This window comes from Vitis vinifera, chromosome 4 (genome assembly GCF_030704535.1).
Source record: "Vitis vinifera cultivar Pinot Noir 40024 chromosome 4, ASM3070453v1".
Classification (NCBI taxonomy): Eukaryota; Viridiplantae; Streptophyta; class Magnoliopsida; order Vitales; family Vitaceae; genus Vitis; species Vitis vinifera.
This window is the reverse complement of record NC_081808.1, coordinates 22,564,963-22,584,030: the sequence shown is the minus strand read 5'-3', so window position 1 is coordinate 22,584,030 and position 19,068 is coordinate 22,564,963. Positions and strand designations below refer to the sequence as shown.

General features: G+C 30.3%; 1 protein-coding gene across 2 annotated transcripts; it reads left to right on the top strand.

Annotated features, from left to right (window-relative positions):
- Positions 1 to 13,102: 13,102 nt before the first annotated feature.
- Positions 13,103 to 15,694, top strand: LOC100853691 (isovalerate--CoA ligase CCL2). Of its 2 annotated transcripts, none has more exons than XM_019219533.2 (2): positions 13,103 to 13,665; positions 14,162 to 15,694. In XM_019219533.2, exons 1-2 carry the CDS (start codon positions 13,336 to 13,338, stop codon positions 15,602 to 15,604), a joined length of 1,773 nt encoding a protein of 590 aa, XP_019075078.2. In that variant the 5' UTR covers positions 13,103 to 13,335; the 3' UTR covers positions 15,605 to 15,694. The 2 variants fall into 2 exon arrangements, with proteins under 2 accessions (XP_019075078.2, XP_059592476.1); XM_059736493.1 differs by having other exon boundaries at positions 13,558 to 13,665; positions 14,169 to 15,694.
- The last annotated feature ends 3,374 nt before the right edge of the window (positions 15,695 to 19,068 follow it).

Below are 19,068 nucleotides of genomic sequence, written 5' to 3'. Positions count from 1 at the left end.
TTTGGAGAATTTTTTTCAAAATGATTTTCAAATCATAGTATATAATAAAAAAATTATAATATATTTATTTGTAAGATACTTTTATCAAATTGAAATGATAAATTATATTTTTGATAATTTTATTTAATTCACTCTCTTAGAAAGTTCGTACACTCTCTTAGAAAGTTCGTACCCTCTCTTAGAAAATTCGTACTTTAAAAAGTTCGTACCCTCTCTTAGAAAGTTCGTACCATCTCTTAAAAAGTTCGCAACATCTCTTAGAAAGTTCGTACCCTCTCATAGAAAGTTCGTACCCTCTCTTAGAAAGTTCGTACAATGTCTTAGAAAGTTCGTACAATGTCTTAGAAAGTTCGTACCCCCTCTTAGAAAGTTCGTACCCCCTCTTAGAAAGTTCGTACACTGTCTTAGAAAGTTCGTACTCTGTCTTAGAAAGTTCGTACCCACTCCTAGAAAGTTCGTACCCTTTCTTAGAAAGTTCGTACCCTCTCTTAGAAAGTCCGTACCCTCTTAGAAAGTTTGTACCATTTCTTAGAATGTTCGTACCCTATATTAGAAAGTTTGTACCTTCTCTTAGAAAGTTCGTATCCTATCTTAGAAAGTTTGTACCCACTCTTAGAAAGTTCGTATCCTTTCTTAGAAAGTTTGTACCCTATCTTAGAAAGTTTATATCCTATCTTAGAAAGTTTGTACCAACTCTTAGAAAGTTCGTACCAACTCTTAGAAAGTTCGTACCAACTCTTAGAAAGTTCGTATCCTCTCTTAGAAAGTTTGTACCCTCTCTTAGAAAGTTTGTACCATCTCTTAAAAAGTTTGTACACTGTCTTAGAAAGTTTGTACCATCTCTTAGAAAGTTCGTACCATCTCTTAAAAAGTTCGTACATTCTCTTAGAAAGTTCATACCATCTCTTCGAAAGTTCATACCATCTTTTAAAAAGTTCGTACCCCCTCTTAGAAAGTTCGTACCCTCTCTTAGAAAGTCCGTACCTTCTCTTACAATGTTCGTACATTCTCTTACAATGTTCGTACGTTCTCTTAGAAAGTTCGTACATTCTTTTAGAAAGTCTATATCTTCTCTTAGAAAGTTCGTACCATTTCTTAGAAAGTTTGTACCATCTCTTAAAAAATTTGTACCTTCTTTTACAATGTTCGTACCCTCTATTAGAAAGTTCGTACACTCTCTTACAAAATAGTGATGACAATTTCATAACAAATGACTAAATGCTCTCAATTTGATTAATAATAACTCAGAAAAAAAAATTAAAAATTCTAGATGTTATAAATCATTACATATTTAAATGTCATTTAACATGACATTTCTACCTACAATACTTATATGTAAATGGAAAAAAAAATCAAATGTTACCTTTTAACACTTGTAATCACTTGACATCCTTCAAGACATATATAGCTTCATCTTCAAATTTAATCTATGAACAAAAAAAAATTATATAATAATATTAATAACAAATTGATAACAAAATTTTATAATAAACTCATAAAAAATTCTAAAATCGTTATTTAACATCACATTTCTTCCTACAACAATTATATTTGGATAAAAAAAATATCAAATATTACCTTTGACACTTGTAATCACTTGAAATTCTTCATCTTCTTCATATAATACAAATTTTAAATTCTCTCTCAAAAAGTTTTAAACTTGATCTTGAAATTTGATTCATCAAAATACATCTTACATATTTTGTAATTTGGTAGTTGAAATTATTTAATTTTCATATTAAATTACTATCCTTTTTTTATATATGAATAATGAGAGTATAAGAGTTGTTGGTAGGATTTTCTTTTTTTAAATAGAGTTAGGTAATGTATTAAATAACAAATTATATTTGATATTTAATAATAAATTATAAAAAATTTGTAATATTTACATATATATGAAATGCATGTGATTATTTCTCACTAACAAGTCATCTTTACCGATTTGATAAGTTTTTATAAATTTTTTAATGATATGTATTTTACACATGTCATTTTTTATTGGGGTCAAATGTGGGTAGGTACCCCCAAAATGAAGAGTGGGTACCATAGAACAACCCAAAAATCTTATTTGTTTATTTATTTAGCCGCTCAATTTGACCTTTGATCTTTGCCGCCTCTCACACACGCCAAAAATATCACAGGTGGGGTTTGATTTGCTTTCTTTCTTTCCCTTTGGCTATGTTTGGTTCTCGGAAAATGCGAGAGAAAGAAAATCGGGAGGAAAAATGGAAGGAAAGAAAAAATTAAGGAAAGGAATATAAATTTTTTCACTTGTTTGGTTATCTATGAAAAATTCAGGGGAAAAAAAAAAAGAATTCATTTTCTTTTGTTTGGTTAACCACGAAAAAAAAGTTAAAGGAAAAATAGAAGGAAAACAAAATCAATAATTTGTCTTAAATGATTATTAATTTATTAAATAATAAAATAAATTTTGTGCTCTTATTTTCTAAAAAATAATTATAGAAGAACGCATTTTGTGGGAGCCCATTGTTCAATAACTATTGAAAACTTACCCTTTTTTAATTGTACTTAGCATTTTTTTTTTCTTCTTCGTGTATATACAGTTCAACCCTCTCACCCTCACCATACCAAAATTTTAAAAATAAAATAAAACCCATGTGATCCCAGAGGCAACCCAGAGTCGTTGATTAAACTCATCTTGCATCTCATCAGGCACAACTTCTGATCGTGATCCATCCAACGGTCCAGACAGCTTCGGTGGAAAATGTGTTTACAATTGGTCAACCACCTGATCTCTTCTCCTACCTCGAAGTCGTACAAATATACTGCGCGTCGCCATCGCAAACCGCCTCCCCGAATTTCATCATCAGCAGGATTTCACGAATCAAAACCGCCGATACAGGCGGGTATTCCGGCACTTGCGTCTACGTTTCGGACCACGAAATGTCAGTTTCCAGGAAATCGAAGAGACCCAGAAAGTGAAAGAGCGAGAAAATGAGTTTCCTGATGAAACCCAGAGCGATATAGCCACTGCTCCTTCGCCGTCTCCAACGGTTAAACAATGATGGAGTCGTCGAAAATGCGCTGCAAAGTGGTCCCGGCGACCGCCGACGACGACTCATCTGAGAAGTTTGATCAACTTCTCCTCTCCTCCGCTATCTGCAACAATGAAGATCTCGGTCCCCTCATTCGCAAAGCCTTCACTTCTGGCAAGCCGATACCACCCAGATAAAATTTTCCCCAACTTTTCCCCTCTCTTTTCTCTTATTTTCCTCCTTATTTTTTAAGGAAACTAGTAAGGAAAATATTATGATATTTTCTTTAATATTTTTCTTTATATTTTTTTTTCATCGTATTTTTCATGTCACCCAAACTAAAGAAAATCATTTTCCACATGATTTTTTTTCCTTTCCTTAACATTTTCCGAGAACCAAACATAGCCTTCTTGTTTTGTAATCAATGAACAATTTCGCGTGGTTAATAGTATCAACATTTAACTTTGATCTGATTGATAGATATATTTTCATTTTATACTGGTATAAGATAGATGAGGCCAAAATATGAAAGCAAAAATGTCCCATTACTTTTTTATGAAAAGATGAGTCGGGCTTAAACAGTCAACTCCCTTTTTGAAAAGTCGAGTTTAATGTAATTATGTAAATATAAAATATTAAAAAAATAAAAATAAAATCAAGAAAACTCTGCATCCTTGGTGAGTAAGGTGGCAATATCATAAACAAGAAAACTCTTCTAGAAGTTAGTCTTAATCATTGCCTTAGTCATAGATATTAAACAATGTCTTAATTCTTCTTAGGATTTTCTTTCAGCCTAGTAAGTTGCTGCCAAGAAAGCTAGTTATTAATAACCATTCTCTACCATATCCCACGTCTTTGGGTATGATATAGGATTTTCATTTAAGTTAGAAATTCATTTAAGCAGGGGAAAAAGAGTAAGGAACATATTTTGAAAGGGGGATTGGTGCTTGACAGATCTACCTCTTCCACTAATCCTAAACTTTTCAAGACAGACAAGAGAGTTATGAATGAAGGATGCTACTTTTAAATGTTACTGAAGTAATTAATTGCAGCGGAAACATACTGTTATTTATTAAATATCAGTGAAATCGTGGGAATAGAAACACCTTACTTTTGAAAACCGACTAATTTGACTTTTATTCATCTTTGCTTTCCCATTGTGCATGCATGTCTTAGTATTTTTAAACTTCTAAAAGAAACTTGTCTCGTAAAATGGTTTTGTCCTAAACAACCTTTGGACTCCCAAGTAGCATAGGATGTTTATGAGGACAAGCCTACCTTATCTAACCCGATGTTTATGCAATGCAATATCTATTAAGAATGTGTTTGGCAGTATTTATATTCTAAGTGTTTTTAATAAAAATATTTATTTTTAAGAAAAATGTTTTTAAAAAAATCACTTATTAAATATTTTTTTCAAAAAATATTATAAGTGATTTTTTAATATTACAAATAACTTTTAAATTTTTAAAAATATTTCACGAAGTTTGTCGAACACTTAATGTTTTTTTTAAAAGCATTTTTCAAGTTAAAAACATTTTCTATAATTAATTACTATCAAACAGACCTTAAGAGTTATATTAAAGTTGACTGTTCTTTATACGCTCATATTATTTTTTTGGTTGAATAAAACATAATTTAACTCAACTTTAAATACAATTCAATAGTATTAATTGTGTTTTTATTTTTTTTATTTCTATTAAATATTAAATCTTAATAGAGCGATGATCATATTGAGTTGTTTTTTTATTATTTCAAAAAGTTATTTTTAACATTCAATAAAATATCAAATATTTTGATATTTTATTATATAATAAAAAAAAACTTTAGAAATAAGTAATAAGCAAAAAAGAAAAAAAAGTTTAAAACAAATTATTTAAATTTTGAAAGCAAATTGCATACATCATTAAGGTTTTTTTTTTTTTTTTTTAATCTCAAGGATTACAAGGGTGTGAATAGTAAAGAGTGTTGAATTATGCAAGTGTTGTGGACATGGGCCCAAGGATGAGAAAAAGACAACGACTGGACACAATTGTACCATAAAAGTTTGCATGCTACCTCAATGTCACCTTAAACTTTTTTTTATTATTTTCTCAAAAAGTTGGTGCAAACTGCGTCATGCATGACCTATGCAACTTTCTTCTAAGTTCTAACCCTTTCATTGACCACACGGCATTCTCCAGTAGCTCTTCACAAGGAGTTTGGAATCTGGACCACCCCTCCTCCAAAATCTCGTTTATCCTCTGAGCCTCACATTGGGCTTCGTAAACTAAAAACCATTCACCAACTCCCAAGCACCATTCTCCGTCTCATTTTGAGCTCTCCAGTCTCCACTACTTCAAACAAACTCCTAGTTTACTTGCACGAACTCAGACATGGGGCTCATTCAATCAACCTATTTTATTTTTCAAATTTTTAAAAATATTTCACGAAGTTTGTCGAACACTTAATGTTTTTTTTAAAAGCATTTTTCAAGTTAAAAACGTTTTCTATAATTAATTACTATCAAACAGACCCTAAGAGTTATATTAAAGTTGACTATTCTTTATACGCTCATATTATTTTTTTGGTTGAATAAAACATAATCTAACTCAACTTTAAATACAATTCAATAGTATTAATTGTGTTTTTATTTTTTTTTATTTCTATTACATATTAAATCTTAATAGAGCGATGATCATATTGAGTTGTTTTTTTATTATTTCAAAAAGTTATTTTTAACATTCAATAAAATATCAAATATTTTGACATTTTATATATAATAAAGAAAAACTTTAGAAATTATTTAATTTAACCTTTAAGTTATTTTCTATCTTTAGAAACAAAAAATAATAATAAGTTTTACAAAATATATAATGGTTTTTAAAAACAAACTAAAAATATAATTTTTAACAACACAATATAAGTCAATAATTTTTCTTTAAGAATTTTAAAATTTAATATAAATCTTTTATTTTAATTTATTTTAAAGAAAGTGTATGAAACCAATATACTTCATTTTATCTTCATTATTCCATTTATCCAAAGTATATATATAAGGGAAATTATGTTTTGATTCACTAATTTGAAAAAATATAGAAAAAAGAATAAAAACTTTTATAAATCATATTTATCTTCACCCATTTAAAAATATTTTAAAATACATGTACTTTTTTATAATTTAAATAATTAATTTCTAAAATGACCTTTTATATATTAACAACACCAATTAACAACTTTTTTTATTGTGAGAAATGATTTGAGATTAATAAAATCAGAATTTTTAAAAATTAAAAATGCAATTAAAATTAAAAAATAATAATGCGAAAAATATAAAAATATAAAAATATAAAAATAAAATATTAAATTTCACTTCATTAAAACACTTTGGTAGAAAATATAAATATCAAGAAAGAGCTAAAAATACAATGAGAGTAAATACTTTAATTTTTAATTTTTAAGTTTTTTTTGTTTTTAATTTATTTAATTTTTATGTATTTTAGTTTTAATTGTATTTATAATTTTTAAAATTTATTTATTTATTATTGATGTCAACTAACAAAATTTTTATTCAATTTTATTAAATAAAATGAGAAAATGAAGGGATTTATATAATACACGATATATAAAATCATTATTAACTAGGAGATTATAAAAAATTTTATTTATCATTTGAGAATTTTGGAGGATTTTTCCACATGTATCTCATATTATATAATAGAAAATTTATAATATATTTATTTGTAAAACACATTTATTAAATTAAAATGATAAATTAATTTTAGATAATTTTATTTAATATTATCAAGTAAAAAAGTATTTCAAGAAATAATTATTTGAGTTATGAAAAGGTGCATATATTTTAAAATATTTTTAAATAGATGAAGATAAAATTAATTTATAGATGTTGATATTATTTTTCTATATATATATATATATATATATATATATATATATATATATATTTTCAAATTAAGAACCACTTTTCCTGTATATATAAGAATTATTTTTTTGTTTGGTTTTAGTAATTTTATGAGAAAATTGAATGAAAGACAAAAGGAGAGGATTTTATTCTCAACTTTGAGATTATGAGTCTCAAATGAGAGTTATAGGGTTTTAAATCTTAAACTAAAGCTCTTGAATGAAGTTTTCAAAGCTCCAACACCTAATTTATTCATTAAAATTGAAATATGGGTATCTAAAGCATTCAAAGTCTTTAAAAATGAATGGTAAGAAAGAAGAGTATGAATACAAACATGTTAAATGAAGTTATCATTCATAGAATAGAACTATATTGTTGTGTTCTTCTTATTCAAGTTTCAGCAAAATAGAAATGTGCATGAAAGTGTTTGTCTTGACCATCTTCAAGTTTGGAGATGACTCACTTTATTGGAGATGTTGCTTTTTTAATATTATACCATACAGCCTTATGCTAATTTATTATTGTTGTATTTTCTCAAAATGATTTATCAATGTTTTGAAGTTTTTTTTTATATACCTAATTTGAGTGATACGTTTGACCATTGGAGCGTTTTTGGTTTGAACCTTCATACACTATGAAGCTGGAGAAAAATTTAATTACTTGGCTTGAAGGTTTGAAATCTTTTTCCCCATAATTTAAATTAAATAAATGTATACTTAGTCCAAAACATTTCAAATTAAACTAAAGTTGTGTTGAGTAAATTTCAATTTAAAATCCAAATCAAGATTTTGTGAAAATATTTCTATTAAACTTAATAAAAGCTTCATATTATAATAAATTAAATGGTCTCATTTCACACTTACCTAAGAATATGAGGTTTAACATATTTTTTATTTATAAGAATATTAATATGTCATCTTATAAATTATAAACATATTAATTTTAAGTTATAAGTTGTAGACCCCTCATGGGGGCACCCGGATAGATGGCAGCTTCTTGTAGGGGAGGAGAGGGGGATCGACTTCTTCAAGCATCAACTGCATGAGACGCATGGCAAGTACCTCACCACCTCACCATGGTGGTGGTTGGGACGACGACCTACTAAGAGGAGGAACAACAGGGTAGGTGCGGGCTTTCCGGGGAGAGCATATTTTGGGAGGGAGTGGATATCTTTGGCAAGTGAGAAAGAAAAAAAGAAGGGAAGAAAAAGGGGGGGAAGCTAGACTGTAGAGAGGAGGCCCAGGCGGAGTCACGGAGAGCAGGGAAAGAGCTTGTTAGTTCGATCCAGGTATGATTTCCGCACTATTTTGTACATTCTCAAGAGTTGTATCCTGTTTCTTGATAGTTTTTGGGTTTTATTTGTTGGTTTGCTATGGACATCAAGGGCCACAAGATGGGTTTGGTTGAATGTGATTATCTGCCCATATATGCTCTGTTTTGGTCATCTTTGATGCTCTCGTTTTTTTCCCCTTGTAAATGACCCTTGTGCATGGAGAAAAGTTTAACTTGTCCAAACAAAGACTTCATGTTCTCATGATGAATAACACGGTTACCACATGCCTACGCCTTCTTCACTGTTCGCGTCAGCCATACCCATTTCCTCACTCAAGCTTGCAAGAATCAAGCATCCTTCACCACACCCATTTTCCTCTCATTCATTCTCCATCCCACTCCCTCACTTACATGGAGTCTCACGGGTGCATGCTATCCTTCACTCCTTCACATACTCATTAAAACCACTCACCCAAGCCTCCATATCCATACAACCCATACCCATCCTTCTTCATGCTACTCATAACCATGTTCTACCATACCCATGTGTACACCCATTTAACCATACCACCAAACCTGTTTCTCTCTCTAAACCTTCACATACCCATCACCACCTTTTCTCCTTCTACACCACACCACACCACACCACATCCCCTTTACAACACTTCTCAAATATCCATCAAACCCGTTTATCTCTTCCTATCCACGTACATGGAACCCTATGTGCATGGCCACCTTCACTTCATGCCATTTTCAAGCCCCACATACTCATCTTTTATACCCATCTATCCTCACGCATGCATGATCACCTTTCATGCCCGTTTTCTCTCTCTACATCCTCAATGCCCACTGCCCACTGCCCATTTCCTCACACCCATCACGTACCCATTCCACTCTTCATACCCCCCTCATGCATTCCCATTATTCATTCCCGCCAAACCCATTTTTTTCCACTCTTGCATGGCCATGCATGGCCAGGTTATGCCTATTTCTCCCTATGCTAACCTCCATACCCGTATCCTCCATGCCCTCATGTATATCACCACCCTCCCATACATAACTATCCTCCACTTACCCATTTTTCTTCTTCTTACCACCTTTCTCTCTCTACACCACCACTACCACCAAACCCTCATTTTCTCACTAACTCACTCACTTTCTACTCCCTACCCGGTTATACCCATTTTCCAAATACCCATCAACCCACACCTTTGCATGGCCACCTTTCTTGGCCCACTTCCAAAGCCCAGCATATACCCATTTTCCAAAGACCCATCAACCCTATTTCCTCCACCTTTGCATGGCCACATTTCTTGGCCCATTTCCAAAGCCCACTAAACTTATTTTCTTGCACAATGGATTGGAGAAGCCCAAGGCCCGTGAGTGCATTTTGAAGGCCTTACTCCATTTTAGGGTCATCTCAAAGTGCATTTTGAAGCCCAGGCCCATGAGCATCATTTTAATTTTTCTCTCCACCTAGGCCCATTCCTAAATGCTCCCATTTGCATGGTCATCACCCTTGGTCCATTTCCAAAGCCCACAAACTTTAAAAATTGATTTATGAAAATCCAACACCCTTGGCCCATGAGCATCCTTTCAAAATTTCTTTCCACCTTGGCCCATTCCTAAATGCTCCAATTTGCATGGCCATCACCCTTGGCCCATTTCCAAAGCCCCCAAATTTTAAAAGTTGATTTATGGAAATCTAACACCCAAATAATTCTATCTTACAAATTTTCATCTTTAAATAATCCTTTAAAAATTCCAATTTCCAAATTAAATTCCCAATTTCTGAAACTCCAATTTTCCAATTTCCAATTTCAAAAATTCCACTATTTACGTTCACCTATTTAATTATTGTTTTCATTATTATTATTATTATTCCACTTATTTATTTATTATTATTATTATTATTATTATTATTATTATTATTATCATTTTATCTATTTATTTTTAAAATTTCCACATTCAAATAATTTCCAATATTTCAATTTTTTATAATTTAACTTTCATAGTTTCTACTTCCTAAGTAATTTTCAAAATTATACTCTCTTTCGAATCTAATCCCTAAAATCCCAATTCTTAAATTTAAATTTTCAAAACTCCAATCCTTAAATAATTTACTAATTGCTTTCAAATTTAATTTCCAAAATTCCAATTCTTAAATTCAATTCTCAAGACTCCAATTTTCAAATAAATTTCAAAAAAATCTAGTTTTCTTTCCAACAGTTTTAATTCCCTTTGGGTTTCATATAATCTTCTATTTCTCTTGATTTTAGATAAGCATGAATGTAATTTTCATAATTCCAGATTAATGGAATTTGTGGGATTAATTCGTGCAAGATAGATTGGGCTTTGGTGGGGGCCCCACACGCGTGATTTTATGATCGATTGGTGGATTGATTGATTTGATTGCTATCTGTGATTGATTTACACTATTCTATGATACACACACGATTATTTTGTGTTTAATTGCTAACATTTGTTTTCATTGAAGTAAACCAGTTCATCACTCAGGTACATTATTTGCCTCTCCTATTCATTCAATTATTTTGTTTTGAGTGATATTCATTCAGTATCCATGCTCGATTAATTAATTGTCATGATTGTTCCATTTCATTAGTAGAGACCCGTTTTTAGGGACTTAGAAGGGTGCTATGGTTTTTACCGTACTTTCCTGATAAGTAACCTGACCCCCAAACTCGACCCGATTTTTCGCAAACCACATTTTCCAAAATAAGAAGTCACACTTAGGGTTTTCTTTCTTATTTTGTTTACCCTTTAAAAATAAAACAAAAATAAGTGGCGACTCCAAGTCATTCTTTTAATAAATAAAATCATTTTCAAATAAAAAAATTGAGCTAGCCATCGAGTGGAAGTGCATGAGCCGAAATGCGGGGTCCACATAAGTATATTAATTTTATATTTTAATACATATAATATAGATAACTATTGTAAAGTATATAATTTTTTTAATAATAATTTGAAAAATTCTTATATAAATATATATTGTTAAATATATAATTTTTTTTTTCATTTTTATAAAATGAGAAATTCCTCGCTTAGGACAAAAAAGAAAGGTAATATTTATATATTCTTTTCCTTGTGATAATTATTGTTGTTATTCACAAGATGTTTGGGGCTTTAAACTAGAAAGGTTTGCAATGCTTTGATAATCTTTTTTTTTTTTTAATTTATTATTTATTTGTTTATTTATTGTACTCAACTATGCACATGAACAGTTACTAATATAATTAAAATTATTAAGAAATTTGTATATTTTTAAATTATTTAATATTTATATATAAGAGTTAAATAAGTGAAAAAAGTTTGAAATAATATATAAAAATAATTTATTGACTTTAAATTTATTTTTTATTTTCTTTATTTTTTTCTTTCCTTCCATTTTTAGAATTCAAACATAATCTTATAAGTTTTAAAATTTAGAAGAGTGAAAAATATGAAACGAATATTTTTAATTTTCCTCAAGCTTTTTAAATTAAAAATAAGTTTTAAAAATTCAAGATAAATTTTTTTTGCCAAAATACTAATTTTTACATTTTGTATAAAAAATTTTCTTTTTCAGATGAAAAATAGGAAAGGCCAAAAACTCTTTTTAAAATCTTAAATTGAAGGAGCTAAATTTTTGTCACTTTTTCCCAAAGTTAAAAATTTTGAAGAGTTTTTAGGGGTATAAAGTAATTTTTTTTCTTATAATTTTTTTTGTATTCTTTTATAAAATTTTTAATTTTAAAAATGAAAAAATAAAAAGTAAAAAATAAAAAATAAAAGATTTATCTAAAGAATTCAAATCATCCTTGTTCCTTTGAATTTGAATCCCTCACTTGGAGTAAGTTCTTGATTTGTCATTCAACTCCATGTTATTGGGAAAAGTGGGATTTGATTCACTAATATGGAAATATCTAAAAAAATGAATTTTAAATATTTTAAATTAGTATTATATTAGTATATTTAAAAATAATTTAAAATACATTTATTTTTTAATGAATCATTCAATTATTCCTAAAAATGGTCAATTACTTGTCATGTCATCCAAATCAATTGACAATTAGACTCATTTATAGTAGATGTTTATTTTCTTTAAGACATTTTATTATTATTATTTTATCTAGGATTTTTCTTTCTCTAGAAATATTATAAAGTAAGAATTTGAAAACAAAAAGAGTTTATTCTAGTATTAATAAGTTAAAAATAAATTAATATTCTTGATAATAAATAAACCAATAATAAATTTTTATTTATTATATAATATTAATAATTGTTTAATATAATAGTGAATAAAAATTTTTGTAAGAGTTTTTGATATATAAAATATTTTACAATATGGTTGTACTTTGATATATAGTATAAAAATAAAAAATTATTTTATATTAAATAAATTAATCATAATTAAAATAATTATATATTACTTAATTTATTATTTATTTAATAAATAAGCTTATTACTTTTTAAATTGATAATTATGATTAAATATAATTTGTTTGATAATATTTCCTCTTAAAATTCTAAGAAATAAAAAAATATTAATCACATTTAAATAAGATTTTTTTGTATAATATTTCCTAAACTTTTAAGAAGCTAAAATAATAATCCTACGATGTGTTTGTTTCTAAAGAGAAAAAAATCTTAAAAAATAAAATAATAAAATAATGATAATAATAATAAAATATCTAAAAAGATAAGAAACATCAAAGTCTAGTTGTCAATTGATTTGAATTACACGACAAATAAAAAGTATTTTTAGGAATAATTGAATGACTTATTAATTAAAAAAGAAAAGACATATATTTTAAATTATTTTTAAATAAATAAATATAATACTAATTTAAATTTTATGAGTTTTTTTTTTTTTTTTTTCATATATTTTCATAAATCTCACTTTTACCTGTGTTATTGATTTGATCCAGTCCTCTATGTTTGGAAACCATCCCAAGTCAAGCTAAAAGATGATAGCTTTTGAAGCTTTCATGTTCACTGGAAAACATACGTTTCTTATCCAATTTTGAGAAAAATTGAAGTTTTAACGAACCTAAAATATAAAAAATAAAGTGCTCATCATGATGGGAATGACAACAGGGCTACTCATGCTTATCTTTTCATCCGATCTTCTACGCGCCAAGTCATCATCTCAATTACTTGGCAGCCATGAACCCGTTTTTCAAGAATTCACTGATTCGATGCATTTTTAGTCTGAACCGGCTTCATCCAAATCTCAGTCACGATTCTCGACGATTCTGTCACTTTTCCGGGGATATCGGACCTGGGTCATGGAAATCAACGGAGGGTCTGGTTCGATGCCCGGTGAATGACGTGCCCCTGTCTCCTATAACCTTCTTGGAGCGGTCAGCAACGGCTTACAGAGACAGAACCTCAGTTGTGTATGGGTCTGTGAAGTATACTTGGAGCGAGACTCAAGAACGGTGTCTCAAATTGGCCTCTGCTCTCACCCAGTTGGGGATTTCGCGAGGCGACGTTGTAAGTTGCTGTAGTTTAACTTTATTTTCTGATTGTTGTTGGTGTACTTTGATGCTGTTGTTGAATGAAATTGCAGAGTTCCTCTCTGGGTGGTTGTTCAATTTTTGTTTTGATTTCCTTTCTTTGATTTATTCATTTTGATCTCTGTTTTTCTCTATCCAGTTTGGTTTTTATCTTTAGTTTTTTTTGTTATTTGAAAATTAAGCAAATTTTGTGCTTTTGGTTTTTTTTCCCCTTATGAGTTGCGTGATTGGCTTTGCTTGTGATTTTTCTTGTTAATCTTTTGGTACTGGCATCTCTCAAATTTACGAATTGTTAAAATAGGGAATGACAGAGGAATCTGATGAAGTGGCTATGGCTAATTTCTTGGCATTTGATTTTTCCTTATGAATTTTTAGACCCCAGAAACTACCATGGACATGATCAACAACCTAGGAATGATTTGTGTAAATTTACCATATTTCTTCATGTTCGGAATTCTAAATTAGTTGATCAGGTTGCAGTATTGGCCCCCAACGTTCCAGCAATGTATGAGCTTCATTTCGGGGTCCCAATGGCTGGAGCTGTTCTTTGTACACTTAATACACGGCACAATTCAGCCATGGTGTCAACCCTGCTTCGTCATTCGGAAGCCAAGATCATATTTGTAGACTACCAATTACTTGAAATTGCTCATGTAGCACTTGATCTTCTAAAGAAGACAGAAACAAAACCACCCATCTTGGTCTTAATTGTAGAATCTGATGGCTCACCCCCCACCAACTTCAGTACTTCTGACGGCTATGAATATGAGAGTCTCCTTGCAACTGGACAATCTGAATTTGAGATCAGGCGGCCCATAGATGAGTGGGATCCAATCAGTGTAAATTATACTTCTGGCACAACTTCCAGTCCCAAAGGAGTTGTTTACAATCACAGAGGTGCCTATCTCAATTCCCTTGCAACCTTTGTTCTCCATGGAATGGGCTCAATGCCAGTCTACCTCTGGACGGTGCCTATGTTCCACTGTAACGGATGGTGCCTGCCTTGGGGAGTGGCAGCTCAAGGTGGCACCAACGTATGCCTTAGGCGTGTCATCCCAAAGGACATATTTGACAGCATCGCTCTCCACAAAGTCACCCACATGGGCGGGGCACCAACTGTGTTGAACATGATTGTGAATTCACCAGTCAGTGACCGGAGGCCTCTTCCTTCCAAGGTGGAAGTAATGACAGGTGGTTCGCCACCACCTCCGCCCATACTTCGCAAGATGGAGGAGCTGGGCTTCGGTGTATCACACTTATATGGCCTTACAGAAACTTATGGTCCGGGAACAATTTGCACATGGAAACCCGAGTGGGATTCTCTGCCTCCTGATGAAAGATACAAACTCAAAGCTAGACAAGGAGTTCAACATCTTGGGTTGGAGGAGGTTGACATAAAAGATCCTGTGACCATGAAGAGTGTAACTGCTGATGGTAAAACCATGGGCGAGGTGATGTTCCGAGGTAACACAGTAATGAGTGGATATCTTAAAGATGAGAAAGCAACAGAAGAAGCTTTCAGGGGTGGATGGTTTCGAAGTGGGGATCTTGCTGTAAAACATCCAGATGGGTACATAGAAATGAAAGATCGCTTGAAGGATATCATTATTTCTGGAGGGGAGAATATAAGCACTGTTGAGGTTGAAACAGTGTTGTATAATCATCCAGCAATTCTTGAGGCTGCAGTTGTTGCACGGCCAGATAATCATTGGGGCCAAACACCCTGTGCTTTTGTGAAGTTGAAGGAGGGATTTGATGTTGATGCTCAAGAAATACTCAAGTTCTGCCGGGATCATTTGCCACATTACATGGCACCCAAGACAGTTATTTTTGAGGATCTTCCAAGAACCTCCACCGGAAAGATTCAAAAGTTTATTCTAAGGGAGAAAGCAAAGGCCTTGGGTAGCCTTTCCTGAGGGGAGGAAAATTGTAAAACAACATCAGTAAAATTTGTTCTTACTTCCAATAAAATGTAAAAGAAATGAATCAACTTTTGGTGATCATAATTAGTTTTAGGTGACTGATAGAATGAAACTTGTGATATTGGACCATCCAAGAATTTCTCTAAACATCTAACTGCCTTAATTTGAAGTTGCCCCTTTGGATGGTGTACATGAGCATATTTATAAGCTAGACTTGGAAACCTTTCAACAATTTTAATCTCATTACTCCATACCATCACAAAAGTTGATATATCTACTACCATTTATACATGTTCTTTATCTTATTGGTGATTATTATTTATTTATCATCTAATATACAAAAATTATAAAGATAGTAATACATTTAATAGTTTAAAGGGTAAATTTCACTCACCTCCCTAAGGTTTGAACTAAATGCATTCAACCACCATGAGTTTGGAATTTTATTAAATACTTCTCATCTCATTCTTATTTGTTATTTTCACTTCTCAATGATTTAAATAAGGTTGTTTTATGGATGATAAACATTTCACTTTCAGCCATCAAGAAAGATCACTTCCCACTACCCTTTTTAGATCAGGTTTTGGAGAGGGTAGCTAGACAAGATTATTATTGCTTCTTGGATGGCACTTGCTCTTTTGGTACCTATGTTATAGGTACATGCCTTTTAGTTTTTGCAATGCGTTAATGTTTAGCAACTTCAATGACATGGTAGAAAAGACCATGGAAGTTTTCATGGATGATCTGATTGTTTATGGGAAGACCTTTGATTAGTGACTTCAAAATATTTAGAAAGTTTTGAATAGGTGGATTGGGAAGGACTTGGACCTAAATTGGGGGAGTGTCACTTCATGGCAACCTTAAGGGTAGTACTTGACCATATCATTTACAAAGAGGGCATTAAGGTAGATCCAACAAAAATTGAGCTCATCTCAAAGCTACCACAATTTTTGGGGCAAATGGGTTTCTATAGGAGGTTCATACAAGACTTTTCAAAAATCTCTTGACCCTTATGAACTTTATTCCTTAAGGATGCATAATTTGTATGGAGTAAGGCATGTTAGGAGGCCTTCGAGAGGCTGAAGTCACTCCTCACCACCACACCAATCGTGCGACCTCCTAATTGGTCTTTTTCATTTAACTTGATGTGTGATGCTAATGGTTATGCAATGAGAGTTGTACTAGGTCAAATGGAGGATGGTAAGCCATATATGGCGTACTACACCTACAAGACCCTCAATGATGCTCAAAGGAATTACACAATCATCGAAATGGAACTCCTTGTAATGGTATTCACACTTGACAAAGTCAAGAACTATCCTATACGGACATCAAGAGTAATCTTCACAAACCATTCATCCTTGAAATTAAGGATGAAAATATCGATAATCACGGACATATCGGTACTTCGATTTTACCGATATATCACCAGATATTTGACATAAAATATCGGTGGATCCAAAATGAATCAAACTCATGAAAATGTTGAGAAAAACTCTAAAAATAATATAATAAATAATAATAGACATTTTAAAGTTGTTTTATAAAAAAAAAATGAAATATGTATATGATATAATTTATTATATTTCATAATAATATCGCATGGTTAGTAAAAAATATGAATTTTATAAGTATACATTATTATTAAATATTATTCAACAATAATATCATAATATTTGATTATAATATATTTAATTTTAAAATATATTTAATATTGAAATTATAATCCATTTATTTCAATTATATTAAATGATATAAAATAAATGATGATATATGTCTAAGTATTTTTAATTTTAAAATGTTGATTATTTTATATTTAATTATGATACAAAATACATAATAATTAAAATTAATTGAATTATTTTAATTAAAAATATAAATTAATTTATGTTTATATAATTTATATGTATATATATAATGCATACGTAACATATTGTAAATAGCAATGTGGCTTGGTGGCACAATATTAATTACGGTCTTTTGTATCATTATTTATCCTAAGACAAAGTTACAAGGAATAGAAAGGGTTAAAAAGTTAAAACTTGATCGACAATCAATCTCATTCACTTAATGGTATTTAAGGATCTATTTTAAAAAGGAAAAAACAAGTTTCAAATGCAATTCTAAGTTATAGAGCTCAGATTGATTGAGAGCAACCAAGGATTCCAAAGCCCTAAGATCATCCTAGTTAAGAAACTCCTGTTCTCTTTTACTTCTAACCTTAGATTAGATTGTGAAGAGCCCTAAACTTGAATCATTTGAAACAAAAATCAATATTTGCACCATCATTAATTTAGTGTTCTTTTATCTAATTTCATTCCATAAAAATCAAATTCACATACTATTTTCGCTTTAGGATTTAAGTAACAACAATTCATTTGACCTATATTGATGACTTTCATAAGCCAGTGTCTAAGGAAGATACCCAAAATACTAATAAAGTCAAAGTAGCTCTTCTTTGATTTTTCTTGGCCAAAGTTACGACATAATTTAGCTTAAGTTTTTTGATACAACAAAGAATATTGACCACCTATACTTATTAATGCTCCATTAGGTAATACTTATGAATTCTTTGATTTAAGGGTAAGATATGACATCATAATTATGAGTGTGGCCTCCACTAAGTTCTAATATTCATCATATTATATCACATGGTTTAGTAAATAACAACGAGACCTTGCCATTTTGGGTAGACAGTCAAGAGTCCTATCCGTTCCCTTATTGACTGCTTTAAATCGTCCCCTTGGAATGTACACATGCCCCTTTCTTTCTCATGTTAACTTTTAGGACCTGAAATTTTAAAGATTTTCAATTTCAATAAGCTTTGTTTTTTGTTAAATATGGAATGCATTGTTCTAGTTTATTATTAAGTAGGTATTTGGTAAAATTTAATATTTATTACTTAATAATTTAAGTTAACTTTAAATTAAATTATTTTGAAGTTATTGACTTAAAATTTATTATTTAATTTTTACTTTTAAGTATTAAGGTTATCAAATAAAATTAACTTAAAATCATCAAATTGATATATTTGCCTTCATTAATTTTTATAAATAATTATATTTTTATTAATTTTAAGCAATAAATTTACTTGTTAAATATTCTTATTTAAAATATTATAAATACATAAGATAACTACAAAAAGATTTACAATAAAAGATGAAATGTGAATATAAAATATTAGGCAACAAGCTCTGATAGAAAGGTCAATACAGAGGAAGATCTATATGATTGTCGCCAAGTGCCTTTTTCCTTAAAATCAAGACCTAAATATTAAATCTATTTGTATTTACTCTGGATGAACCCTCCGATGTGAGGGATATTGCTATATTTAGAGTGCGTTTGGTAGTGATTTTAAAAATTGTTGCTAACCTTTATAATACTTGAAAATTTTCATCATTCAAATATTAAAAATATTAAAAACACTTCCTATAATCACTGTCAAATGCATTCTTTAA

Coding starts and splice junctions, on each gene's coding strand:
- LOC100853691 (XM_019219533.2), top strand. CDS start 13,336: ATGAACCCGTTTTTCAAGAATTCACTGATTCGATGCATTTTTAGTCTG. Junction 13,666..14,161: donor GGATTTCGCGAGGCGACGTT/GTAAGTTGCTGT, acceptor TTAGTTGATCAG/GTTGCAGTATTGGCCCCCAA.